Raw genomic sequence first — 15,781 nt, forward strand, 5'->3', positions numbered from 1 at the left:
GCCAGAACTGATATTAAGTGAACATGATACCAGCCAGAACTGATATTACTGAGAAGTTAACATGATACCAGCCAGAACTGATATTACATTAAGTTAACATGATACCAGCCAGAACTTACATTAAGTTAACATGATACCAGCCAGAACTGATATTACTGAGAAGTGAACATGATACCAGCCAGAACTTACATTAAGTTAACATGATAGCAGCCATAACTGATATTACTGAGAAGTGAACATGATACCAGCCAGAACTTACATTAAGTGAACATGATACCAGCCATAACTGATATTACTGAGTAGTGAACATGATACCAGCCAGAACTGATATTACTGAGAAGTGAACATGATACCAGCCAGAACTTACATTAAGTGAACATGATACCAGCCATAACTGATATTACTGAGAAGTGAACATGATACCAGCCAGAACTGATATTACTGAGAAGTTAACATGATACCAGCCAGAACTTACATTAAGTGAACATGATACCAGCCATAACTGATATTACTGAGAAGTGAACATGATACCAGCCAGAACTTACATTAAGTTAACATGATACCAGCCAGAACTGATATTACTGAGAAGTGAACATGATACCAGCCAGAACTGATATTACTGAGAAGTGAACATGATACCAGCCAGAACTGATATTACATTAAGTTAACACGATACCAGCCAGAACTTACATTAAGTTAACATGATACCAGCCAGAACTGATATTACTGAGAAGTTAACATGATACCAGCCAGAACTGATATTACATTAAGTTAACATGATACCAGCCAGAACTTACATTAAGTTAACATGATACCAGCCATAACTGATATTACTGAGTAGTGAACATGATACCAGCCAGAACTGATATTACTGAGAAGTGAACATGATACCAGCCAGAACTGATATTACTGAGAAGTTAACATGATACCAGCCAGAACTGATATTACTGAGAAGTTAACATGATACCAGCCAGAACTTACATTAAGTGAACATGATACCAGCCAGAACTTACATTAAGTGAACATGATACCAGCCATAACTGATATTACTGAGAAGTGAACATGATACCAGCCAGAACTGATATTACTGAGAAGTGAACATGATACCAGCCAGAACTTACATTAAGTGAACATGATACCAGCCAGAACTGATATTACTGAGAAGTGAACATGATACCAGCCAGAAATTACATTAAGTGAACATGATACCAGCCAGAACTGATATTACTGAGAAGTGAACATGATACCAGCCAGAACTTACATTAAGTGAACATGATACCAGCCAGAACTTACATTAAGTTAACATGATACCAGCCAGAACTGATATTACTGAGAAGTGAACATGATACCAGCCAGAACTTACATTAAGTTAACATGATACCAGCCAGAACTGATATTACTGAGAAGTGAACATGATACCAGCCAGAACTGATATTACTGAGAAGTGAACATGATACCAGCCAGAACTTACATTAAGTGAACATGATAGCAGCCAGAACTGATATTACTGAGAAGTGAACATGATACCAGCCAGAACTGATATTACTGAGAAGTGAACATGATACCAGCCAGAACTTACATTAAGTTAACATGATACCAGCCAGAACTTACATTAAGTTAACATGATACCAGCCATAACTGATATTACTGAGTAGTGAACATGATACCAGCCAGAACTGATATTACTGAGAAGTTAACATGATACCAGCCAGAACTTACATTAAGTGAACATGATACCAGCCAGAACTGATATTACTGAGAAGTTAACATGATACCAGCCAGAACTTACATTAAGTGAACATGATACCAGCCAGAACTGATATTACTGAGAAGTGAACATGATACCAGCCAGAACTTACATTAAGTTAACATGATACCAGCCAGAACTTACATTAAGTTAACATGATACCAGCCATAACTGATATTACTGAGTAGTGAACATGATACCAGCCAGAACTGATATTACTGAGAAGTTAACATGATACCAGCCAGAACTTACATTAAGTGAACATGATACCAGCCAGAACTGATATTACTGAGAAGTTAACATGATACCAGCCAGAACTTACATTAAGTTAACATATACCAGCCAGAACTGATATTAAGTTAACATGATACCAGCCAGAACTTACATTAAGTTAACATGATACCAGCCAGAACTGATATTACTGATGAACATGATACCAGCCAGAACTACTGAGAAGTTAACATGATACCAGCCAGAACTTACATTAAGTTAACATGATACCAGCCAGAACTGATATTACTGAGTGAACATGATACCAGCCAGAACTTATACATTAAGTTAACATGATACCAGCCAGAACATGATACATTAAGTTAACATGATACCAGCCATAACTGATATTACTGAGTAGTGAACATGATACCAGCCAGAACTGATATTACTGAGAAGTGAACATGATACCAGCCAGAACTTACATTAAGTTAACATGATACCAGCCAGAACTTACATTAAGTTAACATGATACCAGCCAGAACTTACATTAAGTTAACATGATAGCAGCCATAACTGATATTACTGAGTAGTGAACATGATTCCAGCCAGAACTGATATTACTGAGTAGTGAACATGATACCAGCCAGAACTGAACATGATACCAGCCAGAACTGATATTACTGAGAAGTGAACATGATACCAGCCAGAACTTACATTAAGTTAACATGATACCAGCCAGAACTTACATTAAACATGTTAACATGATACCAGCCAGAACTGATATTACTGAGAAGTGAACATGATACCAGCCAGAACTGATATTACCATGATACCAGCCAGAACTGATATTAAGTGTGAACATGATACCAGCCAGAACTTACATTAAGCCATAACTGATATGATATTACTGAGATAGTGAACATGATACCAGCCAGAACTTATATTACTGAGAAGTGAACATGATACCAGTTAACATGATACCAGCCAGAACTGATATTACATGATGATTAACATGATACCAGCCAGAACTGATATTACTGATGAACATGATACCAGCCAGAACTTACTGAGACATTAAGTTAACATGATGATACCAGCCAGAACTTACATTAAGTTAACATGATACCAGCCAGAACTTATATTACTGAGTTAACATGATACCAGCCAGAACTGATATTACTGAGTTGAACATGATACCAGCCAGAACTTACATTAAGTTAACATGATACCAGCCAGAACTGATATTACTGAGTTAACATGATACCAGCCAGAACTTACATTAAGTGAACATGATAGCAGCCATAACTGAGTGAACATGATACCAGCCAGAACTGATATTACTGAGAAGTGAACATGATACCAGAACCAGAACTGATATTACTGAATTAGTGAACATGATACCAGCCAGAACTTACATTAAGTTAACATGATACCAGCCAGAACTGATATTACTGAGAAGTGAACATGATACCAGCCAGAACTGATATTACATGATACCAGCCAGAACTTAAAGTTAACATGATACCAGCCAGAACTTACATTAAGTAGTGAACATGATACCAGCCAGAACTGATATTACTGAGAAGTGAACATGATACCAGCCAGAACTGATATTACTGAGAAGTGAACATGATACCAGCCAGAACTGATATTACTGAGTGAACATGATACCAGCCAGAACTTACATTAAGTGAACATGATACCAGCCAGAACTGATATTACTGAGAAGTGAACATGATACCAGCCAGAACTTACATTAAGTGAACATGATACCAGCCAGAACTTACATTAAGTTAACATGATACCAGCCAGAACTGATATTACTGAGAAGTGAACATGATACCAGCCAGAACTTATTACATTAAGTGAACATGATACCAGCCAGAACTGATATTACTGATTAAGTTAACATGATACCAGCCAGCCAGAACTGATATTACTGAGAAGTGAACATGATACCAGCCAGAACTTACATTAAGTGAACATGATACCAGCCAGAACTGATATTAACATGATACCAGCCATAACTGTATTACTGAGACCAGAACATGATACCAGCCAGAACTTACATTTAAGTGAACATGATACCAGCCAGAACTGATATTACAGTTAACATGATAGCCAGCCACCAGAACTTACATTAAGTTAACATGATACCAGCCAGAACTGATATTACTGAGAAGTGAACATGATACCAGCCAGAACTTATTACATTAAGTTAACATGATACCAGCCAGAACTTGAACATGATACCAGCCAGAACTGATATTACTGAGAAGTTAACATGATACCAGCCAGAACTTACATTAAGTGAACATGATACCAGCCAGAACTGATATTACTGAGAAGTGAACATGATACCAGCCAGAACTTACATTAAGTTAACATGATACCAGCCAGAACTTACATTAAGTTAACATGATACCAGCCATAACTGATATTACTGAGTAGTGAACATGATACCAGCCAGAACTGATATTACTGAGAAGTTAACATGATACCAGCCAGAACTTACATTAAGTTAACATGATACCAGCCATTAACTGATATTACTGAGAAGTTAACATGATACCAGCCAGAACTTACATTAAGTGAACATGATACCAGCCAGAACTGATATTACTGAGAAGTTAACATGATACCAGCCAGAACTTACATTAAGTTAACATGATACCAGCCAGAACTGATATTACTGAGAAGTGAACATGATACCAGCCAGAACTTACATTAAGTTAACATGATACCAGCCAGAACTTACATTAAGTTAACATGATACCAGCCATAACTGATATTACTGAGTAGTGAACATGATACCAGCCAGAACTGATATTACTGAGAAGTGAACATGATACCAGCCAGAACTTACATTACATTAAGTTAACATGATACCAGCCAGAACTTACATTAAGTTAACATGATAGCAGCCATAACTGATATTACTGAGTAGTGAACATGATTCCAGCCAGAACTGATATTACTGAGTAGTGAACATGATACCAGCCAGAACTTACATTAAGTTAACATGATACCAGCCAGAACTGATATTACTGAGTAGTGAACATGATACCAGCCAGAACTTACATTAAGTTAACATGATACCAGCCAGAACTGATATTACTGAGAAGTGAACATGATACCAGCCAGAACTGATATTACTGAGAAGTGAACATGATACCAGCCAGAACTGATATTACTGAGAAGTGAACATGATACCAGCCATAACTGATATTACTGAGTAGTGAACATGATACCAGCCATAACTGATATTACTGAGTAGTGAACATGATACCAGCCAGAACTGATATTACTGAGAAGTGAACATGATACCAGCCAGAACTGATATTACTGAGTAGTGAACATGATAGCAGCCATAACTGATGTTACTGAGAAGTGAACATGATACCAGCCAGAACTTACATTAAGTTAACATGATACCAGCCAGAACTTACATTAAGTTAACATGATACCAGCCAGAACTTACATTAAGTTAACATGATACCAGCCAGAACTGATATTACTGAGAAGTGAACATGATACCAGCCAGAACTGATATTACTGAGAAGTGAACATGATACCAGCCAGAACTTACATTAAGTTAACATGATACCAGCCAGAACTTACATTAAGTTAACATGATACCAGTTACATTAAGTTAACATGATACCAGCCAGAACTGATATTACTGAGCCAAGTAACATGATACCAGCCAGAACTTACATTAAGTTAACATGATACCAGCCAGAACTGATATTACTGAGAAGTGAACATGATACCAGTTAACATGATACCAGCCAGAACCAGAACTTATAAGTTAACATGATAGCAGCCAGAACTGATATTACTGAGAAGTGAACATGATACCAGCCAGAACTTACATTAAGTGAACATGATACCAGCCAGAACTTACATTAAGTTAACATGATACCAGCCAGAACTGATATTAAGTTAACATGATACCAGCCAGAACTTACATTAAGTTAACATGATACCAGCCAGAACTTACATTAAGTTAACATGATACCAGCCATAACTGATATTACTGAGAAGTGAACATGATACCAGCCAGAACTTACATTAAGTTAACATGATACCAGCCAGAACTTACATTAAGTGAACATGATACCAGCCAGAACTTACATTAAGTTAACATGATACCAGCCAGAACTTACATTAAGTTAACATGATACCAGCCAGAACTTACATTAAGTTAACATGATACCAGCCAGAACTTACATTAAGTTAACATGATACCAGCCAGAACTTACATTAAGTTAACATGATACCAGCCAGAACTTACATTAAGTGAACATGATACCAGCCAGAACTTACATTAAGTGAACATGATACCAGCCATAACTGATATTACTGAGAAGTGAACATGATACCAGCCAGAACTGATATTACTGAGAAGTGAACATGATACCAGCCAGAACTTACATTAAGTTAACATGATACCAGCCAGAACTTACATTAAGTTAACATGATACCAGCCAGAACTGATATTACTGAGAAGTGAACATGATACCAGCCAGAACTTACATTAAGTTAACATGATACCAGCCAGAACTTACATTAAGTTAACATGATACCAGCCAGAACTTACATTAAGTTAACATGATAGCAGCCATAACTGATATTACTGAGAAGTGAACATGATACCAGCCAGAACTTACATTAAGTGAACATGATACCAGCCATAACTGATATTACTGAGTAGTGAACATGATACCAGCCAGAACTGATATTACTGAGAAGTGAACATGATACCAGCCAGAACTGATATTACTGAGAAGTGAACATGATATCAGCCAGAACTTACATTAAGTGAACATGATACCAGCCATAACTTACATTAAGTTAACATGATACCAGCCAGAACTTACATTAAGTTAACATGATACCAGCCAGACTGATATTACTGAGAATGTACTTCTGGTTGAAGAATGGTGGAACTGGCATTATTCAAATCCAGGAGCAATACAATACAAGTCACATGACCCAAATGGAACCCTATTCCCTGCACAGTGCACTACGCCACCCATAGGTGCACTACCCTATGGGTCCTGGTCAAAACGAGTGTTTCATATTGTTAATAGGGTGACATTTAGGACACATCCAGTGTCCTTATTCTCTTTCACACTCAGAGAAGCAGCCAACACTGACTAACAGCCAACCACACAGTTCTTGGTCATATAGCATGAGGTCACACACACACACACACACACACACACACACACACACACACACACACACACACACACACACACACACACACACACACACACACACACTCCCTTTCATCTAACATGATGTAAGACGATAGTAATCTAGATCTGTTTAATTGGGAGATTGAATAATAGTCTGCTGTATAGTCCAAGGAGAATACAAGAGGATAGTTGTGGAAAACAGCATGAAATAACATGACACAATAACTATCTCAGAATGCAATTTGACTGCGCATGAAGGCAGATAGCCAATCAAAGCACACACACACACCGACAAGCATATAGGAGAGCATTGTTCACTTCAAAGCATTAACTCTTTTAGCTGAGTGTCTAGTAGTTAGTTGAGTGAAATCCAGAGATGATTACAGAGGTAAAGATTTTAGAGACTTGGATTGTTTGATTGAGCCAAGAATGACGGAAATATTCAGCAGCAATGACAGCATTATTATACAACATTTTCACACTTGGTGTCAACTTCTGGTAACGCCTCAACATTTCAATTCATTTGTACCTAATTATAAATGACTTGGCTTGAATATATCATCTGAACATCTATGAGATGAATATCCTTATCCTTGCCTGAGACTTGTTTGCAGAGGCCTGGCTGTAAACCTGCTGGGTGTAAACCTGCTGGCTGTAAACCTGCTGGCTGTAAACCTGCTGGCTGTAAACCTGCTGGGTGTAAACCTGCTGGCTGTAAACCTGATGGCTGTAAACCTGCTGGCTGTAAACCTGCTGGCTGTAAACCTGCTGGGTGTAAACCTGCTGGCTGTAAACCTGCTGGCTGTAAACCTGCTGGCTGTAAACCTGATGGGTGTAAACCTGCTGGGTGTAAACCTGCTGGCTGTAAACCTGCTGGCTGTAAACCTGCTGGGTGTAAACCTGCTGGCTGTAAACCTGCTGGCTGTAAACCTGCTGGCTGTAAACCTGCTGGCTGTAAACCTGCTGGGTGTAAACCTGCTGGCTGTAAACCTGCTGGCTGTAAACCTGCTGGGTGTAAACCTGCTGGCTGTAAACCTGCTGGCTGTAAACCTGCTGGCTGTAAACCTGCTGGGTGTAAACCTGCTGGCTGTAAACCTGCTGGCTGTAAACCTGCTGGCTGTAAACCTGCTGGGTGTAAACCTGCTGGCTGTAAACCTGCTGGCTGTAAACCTGCTGGGTGTAAACCTGCTGGCTGTAAACCTGCTGGCTGTAAACCTGCTGGCTGTAAACCTGCTGGGTGTAAACCTGCTGGCTGTAAACCTGCTGGGTGTAAACCTGCTGGGTGTAAACCTGCTGGCTGTAAACCTGCTGGCTGTAAACCTGCTGGGTGTAAACCTGCTGGCTGTAAACCTGCTGGCTGTAAACCTGCTGGGTGTAAATCTGTATACCCAACACCTGCATGTTAGTGAGGCTGACAAGCTCTCACCCCAGGAAGGGCTGTTTCTGCTCAAAATGACAGTCTCTCTCTCTCTCTCTCTCTCTCTCTCTCTCTCTCTCTCTCTCTTTCTCTCTTTCTCTCGGCCTCTCTCGTTCGGCCTCTCTCTCTCTCGGCCTCTCTCTCTCGGCCTCTCTCTCTCTCGGTCTCTCTCTCTCTCTCTCGGCCTCTCTCCCTCTCGGCCTTTCTCTCTCGGCCTCTCTGTCTCGGCCTCTCTCTCTCGGCCTCTCCCTCTCTCGGCCTCTCTCTCTCTCGGCCTTTCTCTCTCGGCCTCTCTGTCTCGGCCTCTCTCTCTCGGCCTCTCCCTCTCTCGGCCTCTCTCTCTCTCGGCCTCTCTCTCTCTCGGCCTCTCTCTCTCCGCCTCCCTCTCTCAGCCTCTGTCTGTCTGTGTGTCCTCCTCTTTTCCTCTCCTTTCACTTCCATCCACTCCCTGAATATCACTGGGTCTCTGTTACTGACTGGGTCTCTGTTACTGTTTCTTACTCAATTCCTTTCCTGTCACTGTAAGGAAGAGACATATTTGACCAGTATGGGAAGGGTTTCACCTTGGATAGAAAGGCATCTCTAGGGTCTCTGGTACTCGGTAACTTATCTTCCTCAATGGTGCCCTGCCCAAAATTCAAAATTTCCAAATTTAATTTTAATTTTCTGTTACTTGCATTATTTTGAACAATGTCTCAGGTCAAATACTGGCTGGTGGGACCCGCACACACCACACAAATACCCCCCTGAACATATCAAGACCCCGTGTGTGTCTGTGTGTAAAAAACATTACAAAACAGGAGGAAAGGAGGCCAGAAGTAACATGTCAATATTCCAGGTGGTTGGGAACATAACTACGTTTGGTCCTTCATCCTCAACATGATTCTTTTGGTCTGTCAGGGTGTGCTTACATGGAGAATTCCTCTCTGAAACAAACACAGACACACATAAACACACATACACAGAGGATGTAGTCTTGTGGCAGTCCCAAGGTAATAGTGATTAGTTGTGTAGGGTAAATGATGACCCTCTGGAGAGGTGTAAAGTACCCCTGTGCTTGGGGCAGGGTCTACCCGTGTTTGTGAATGTGTGCGTGCGTGAGTGAGTGTGTGTGTGTGTGTGTGTGTGTGTGTGTGTGTGTGTGTGTGTGTGTGTGTGTGTGTGTGTGTGTGTGTGTGTGTGTGTGTGTGTGTGTGTGTGTGTGTGTGTGTGTGTGTGTGGCAGTCTCTCTGATGGTGCCACAGGGTTCAATTCTCGGGCCGATTCTTTTCTCTGTATATATCAATGATGTCGCTCTAGCTGCTGGTGATGCTCTGATCCACCTCTACGCAGACGACACCATTCTGTATGCATCTGGCCCTTCTCTGGATACTGTTAACAAACCTCCAAACAAGATTCAATGCCATACAACTCTCCTTCCGTGACCTCCAACTGCCCTTAAATACTAGTTAAGCGAAATGCATGCTCTTCAACCGATTGCTGCCCGCACCCGCCCGACTAGCATCACTACTCTGGAAGGTTCTGACTTAGAATATGTGGACAACTATAAATACCTAGGTGTCTGGTTAGACTGTAAACCTTCCTTCCAGACTCATATCTCCAATCCAAAATCAAACCTAGAATAGGCTTCCTTTTTCGCAACAAATCCTCCTTCACTCATGCTGCCAAACATACTCTCATAAAACTGACTATCCTACCGATCCTTGACTTCGGCGATGTCATTTACAAAATAGCTCCAACACTCTACTAGAACGCCGCAGCCCGTCTGGTGTTCAACCTTCCCAAGTTCTCTCACGTCACCCCGCTCCTCCGCTCTCTCCACTGGCTTCCAGTTGAAGCTCGCATCCGCTACAAGACCATGGTGCTTGCCTACGGAGCTGTGAGGGGAACGGCACCGCAGTACCTCCAGGCTCTGATCAGGCCCTACACCCAAACAAGGGCACTGCGTTCATCCACCTCTGGCCTGCTCGCCTCCCTACCACTGAGGAAGTACAGTTCCCGCTCAGCCCAGTCAAAACTGTTCGCTGCTCTGGCCCCCCAATGGTGGAACAAACTCCCTCACGACGCCAGGACAGCAGAGTCAATCACCACCTTCCGGAGACACCTGAAACCCCACCTCTTCAAGGAATACCTAGGATAGGATAAGTAATCCTTCTCACCCCCCTTAAATGATTTAGATGCACTATTGTAAAGTGGCTGTTCCACTGGATGTCAGAAGGTGAATTCACCAATTTGTAAGTCGCTCTGGATAAGAGCGTCTGCTAAATGACTTAAATGTATATGTACTCAGCAAATTGGATGTAGTCTATCACAGTGCCATCCGTTTTGTCACCAAAGCCCCATATACTACCCACCACTGCGTCCTGTATGCTCTCGTTGGCTGGTCCTTGCTACATATTCGTCGCCAAACTCACTCGCTCCAGGTCATCTATATGTCTTTGCTAGGTAAAGCTCCGCCTTATCTCAGCTCACTGGTCACCATGGCAACACCCACCAGTAGCATGTGCTTCAGCAGGTATATTTCATTGGTCATCCCCAAAGCCAATACCTCTTTTGGCCACCTTTCCTTCCAGTTCTCTGCTGCCAAAGACTGGAACAAATTGCAAAAATCACTGAAGTTGGAGACTTATATCTCCCTCACTAACTTTAAGCATCAGCTGTCAGAGCAGCTTACCGATCACTGCAGCTGTACACAGCCCATCTGTAAATGGCCCATCCAACCAACTACCTACCTCATCCCCATATTTGTTTTAGATTTTCTGCTCTTTTGCACACCAGTATTTCTACTTGCACATATATCACTCCAGTGTTAATCTGCTAAACTGTAATTACTTTGCCACTACGGCCTATTTATTGCCTTACCTCCTTACTTCATTTGCACACACTGTATATAGATTTTTCTATTGTGTTATTGACTGTACGCTTGTTTATTCCATGTAACTCTGTGTTGTTGTTTGTGTCGCACTGCTTTGCTTTATCTTGGCCAGGTCGCAGTTGTAAATGAGAACTTGTTCTCAACTGACCTACCTGGTTAAATAAAGGTGAATAAAAATAAAATAAAATAAAAGTATGTGTGTGTGTGTGTGTGTGTGTGTGTGTGTGTGTGTGTGTGTGTGTGTGTGTGTGTGTGTGTGTGTGTGTGTGTGTGTGTGTGTGTGTGTGCGTGCGTGCGTGCGTGCGTGTGTGTGTGTGTGTGAATGCGTGAATGCATGTTTGTATTTACGTGTGTGTGTGCGTGTGTGTGTGTGAATGCGTACGTGCGCGTTTGTGTGTACGTGTGTGTGCGTGTGTGTATGTGTGTGTGTGCCGTCAAGGCAATGTCCAGGTCCCAACACAAAACACATGAGTAGCTTTCATATAGATTTTGAATGTTTTAGTCCAATGTTGGGCTGATTCCATTTGCTAAAGGGATGGGTTGCATGTTTTTCTGAGTTTTGTTGTTGTTTAGGGCATGGATTTATGTTATGTTTGTTTACTCTGCCATAGATTCCATCTTAAAGGCAAAACTGCCATCAGGAGGTTTATTTGAAATTAAAATGCAAGTCACTGATCCAAATGTTTATCTCAATCTGTCTCTCCATCTCGCTCTCTCAATCACTTTCTCCTCCCACTCTCTCCTCTTCTCTCCTTTCTCATTCTCTCCTTCCTCTCTCTCTCCCTTCTCCCCTTTCTCATTCTCTCCCCCTCTCTCTCTCCCTTCTCCCCTAGCTATCAAGATGAAGATCAAAGAAGTGAAGAAAGAGAATGGCGACCGTAAACTCATCGCCGCTCAGAAGAAGAAGAAGGTGCTCAAGATGGGTGTCCTGCGTAAAAAGGACTTGAAGAAGCTGACGTTGTATATAAAGAATGGAGCCAACTGCCCCTGTGCTCAGCTGGACAACCTTGGCAGTAACTTCCTCATCATGGGCCGGAAAGTGGACCAGCAGCTGCTGCTTATGTCCATCCACAAATGGGAGAAGAAGAGTACAGAGTTGAAGTTCGCCATCAAGTACATGAAGAGTCAGCAGTGTCCCACCTATCATACCGTCTTCCAGTGACCTTACAACTATCACAACCCCAGACTTCAGCAAATGTCTCCCCCTCTCCCCTCTATCCCTCCAGTCAGTTGTCTCCCCCCTCCCCTCTATCCCTCCAGTCAGTTGTCTCCCCCCTCCCCTCTATCCCTCCAGTCAGTTGTCTCCCCCCTCCCCTCTATCCCTCCAGTCAGTTGTCTCCCCCCTCCCTCTATCCCTCCAGTCAGTTGTCTCCCCCTCCCTCTATCCCTCCAGTCAGTTGTCTCCCCCTCCCCTCTATCCCTCCAGTCAGTTGTCTCCCCCTCCCTCTATCCCTCCAGTCAGTTGTCTCCCCCTCCCTCTATCCCTCCAGTCAGTTGTCTCCCCCTCCCTCTATCCCTCCAGTCAGTTGTCTCCCCCTCCCCTCTATCCCTCCAGTCAGTTGTCTCCCCCTCCCTCTATCCCTCCAGTCAGTTGTCTCCCCCTCCCCTCTATCCCTCCAGTCAGTTGTCTCCCCCTCCCTCTATCCCTCCAGTCAGTTGTCTCCCCTCCCTCTATCCCTCCAGTCAGTTGTCTCCCCCTCCCCTCTATCCCTCCAGTCAGTTGTCTCCCCCTCCCCTCTATCCCTCCAGTCAGTTGTCTCCCCCTCCCTCTATCCCTCCAGTCAGTTGTCTCCCCCTCCCCTCTATCCCTCCAGTCAGTTGTCTCCCCCTCCCTCTATCCCTCCAGTCAGTTGTCTCCCCCTCCCCTCTATCCCTCCAGTCAGTTGTCTCCCCCTCCCTCTATCCCTCCAGTCAGTTGTTTCCCCCTCCCCTCATTCCTCCAGTCAGTTGTCTCCCCCTCCCCTCTATCCCTCCAGTCAGTTGTCTCCCCCTCCCCTCTATCCCTCCAGTCAGTTGTCTCCCCCTCCCCTCTATCCCTCCAGTCAGTTGTCTCCCCCTCCCTCTATCCCTCCAGTCAGTTGTTCTTCCAGATAGATGTCTCCCCCTCCCCTCTATCCCTCCAGTCAGTTGTCTCCCCCCTCCCCTCTATCCCTCCAGTCAGTTGTCTCCCCCTCCCTCTATCCCTCCAGTCAGTTGTCTCCCCCTCCGCTCTATCCATCCAGTCAGTTGTCTCCCCCTCCCTCTATCCCTCCAGTCAGTTGTCTCCCCCTCCCTCTATCCCTCCAGTCAGTTGTCTCCCCCTCCCTCTATCCCTCCAGTCAGTTGTCCTTCCAGATAGATGTCTCCCCCTCCCCTCTATCCCTCCAGTCAGTTGTCTCCCCCTCCCTCTATCCCTCCAGTCAGTTGTCCTTCCAGATAGATGTCTCCCCCTCCCTCTATCCCTCCAGTCAGTTGTCTCCCCCTCCCCTCTATCCCTCCAGTCAGTTGTCTCCCTCTCCCCTCTATCCCTCCAGTCAGTTGTCTCCCCCCTCCCCTCTATCCCTCCAGTCAGTTGTCTCCCCCTCCCTCTATCCCTCCAGTCAGTTGTTCTTCCAGATAGATGTCTCCCCCCTCCCCTCTATCCCTCCAGTCAGTTGTCTCCCCCCTCCCCTCTATCCCTCCAGTCAGTTGTCTCCCCCCTCCCCTCTATCCCTCCAGTCAGTTGTCTCCCTCTCCCCTCTATCCCTCCAGTCAGTTGTCTCCCCCTCCCCTCTATCCCTCCAGTCAGTTGTCTCCCCCCTCCCCTCTATCCCTCCAGTCAGTTGTCCTTCCAGATAGATGTCTCCCTCTCCCCTCTATCCCTCCAGTCAGTTGTCTCCCCCTCTATCCCTCCAGTCAGTTGTCTCCCCCTCCCTCTATCCCTCCAGTCAGTTGTCTCCCCCCTCCCTCTATCCCTCCAGTCAGTTGTCTCCCCCCTCCCCTCTATCCCTCCAGTCAGTTGTCTCCCCCTCCCTCTATCCCTCCAGTCAGTTGTCTCCCCCTCCCCTCTATCCCTCCAGTCAGTTGTCTCCCCCCTCCCCTCTATCCCTCCAGTCAGTTGTCTCCCCCCTCCCCTCTATCCCTCCAGTCAGTTGTCTCCCCCCTCCCCTCTATCCCTCCAGTCAGTTGTCTCCCCCTCCCTCTATCCCTCCAGTCAGTTGTCCTTCCAGATAGATGTCTCCCTCTCCCCTCTATCCCTCCAGTCAGTTGTCTCCCCCTCCCCTCTATCCCTCCAGTCAGTTGTCTCCCCCTCCCTCTATCCCTCCAGTCAGTTGTCTCCCCCTCCCTCTATCCCTCCAGTCAGTTGTCTCCCCCTCCCTCTATCCCTCCAGTCAGTTGTCTCCCCCTCCCCTCTATCCCTCCAGTCAGTTGTCTCCCCCTCCCCTCTATCCCTCCAGTCAGTTGTCTCCCCCTCCCTCTATCCCTCCAGTCAGTTGTCTCCCCCTCCCTCTATCCCTCCAGTCAGTTGTCTCCCCCTCCCTCTATCCCTCCAGTCAGTTGTCTCCCCCTCCCCTCTATCCCTCCAGTCAGTTGTCCTTCCAGATAGATGTCTCCCCCTCCCCTCTATCCCTCCAGTCAGTTGTCTCCCCCTCCCCTCTATCCCTCCAGTCAGTTGCCCTTCCAGATAGATGTCTCCCCCCTCCCCTCTATCCCTCCAGTCAGTTGTCTCCCCCCTCCCTCTATCCCTCCAGTCAGTTGTCTCCCCCTCCCTCTATCCCTCCAGTCAGTTGTCCTTCCAGATAGATGTCTCCCCCTCCCCTCTATCCCTCCAGTCAGTTGTCTCCCCCTCCCCTCTATCCCTCCAGTCAGTTGTCTCCCCCTCCCCTCTATCCCTCCAGTCAGTTGTCTCCCCCTCCCTCTATCCCTCCAGTCAGTTGTCTCCCCCTCCCTCTATTCCTCCAGTCAGTTGTCTCCCCCCTCCCTCTATCCCTCCAGTCAGTTGTCCTTCCAGATAGATGTCTCCCTCTCCCCTCTATCCTTCCTGTCTTCCCCAGATGCTTCCCCCTCTCCCATATGTCCTTCCAGTTTCCTACCTATCGTACTGTTTTCCAGTGACATTGTGGATATGTATCCTTCATATCTCACAAATGTCACTTGTATCCTATTTGTATCAGATTAGCCTTCCCATCTAGCCTGGTCCCAGATATGTCTGTGCTCCATTGCTGTTCAAGCCAAAATGTCAATGAGACACAGGGAGCTGGGCAGGATAACACAAAAAGACTGGCAGTCAGGCTACTTCCCACCTGTCTATCTATCCCAGTCTCTCTCCCAAGTCTCTCCCAGTCTCACCCAAGTCTCTTCCA

At 44.7% G+C, this 15,781-nt stretch overlaps 1 protein-coding gene across 1 annotated transcript in view; it reads left to right on the forward strand.

Annotated features, from left to right (window-relative positions):
- The window catches only part of LOC135510063 (secreted frizzled-related protein 5-like), a 45,724-nt gene extending 32,866 nt beyond the window's left edge, over positions 1 to 12,858 (forward strand). The window contains exon 3 of the mRNA XM_064930866.1: positions 12,293 to 12,858. Coding sequence (XP_064786938.1) covers positions 12,293 to 12,621 — 329 coding nt within the window. The 3' untranslated portion in view covers positions 12,622 to 12,858. The remainder of the gene's footprint in view (positions 1 to 12,292) is intronic.
- Positions 12,859 to 15,781: the final 2,923 nt, after the last annotated feature.

This window comes from Oncorhynchus masou, chromosome 23, assembly GCF_036934945.1.
Source record: "Oncorhynchus masou masou isolate Uvic2021 chromosome 23, UVic_Omas_1.1, whole genome shotgun sequence".
In the NCBI taxonomy this organism is placed as follows: Eukaryota; Metazoa; Chordata; class Actinopteri; order Salmoniformes; family Salmonidae; genus Oncorhynchus; species Oncorhynchus masou.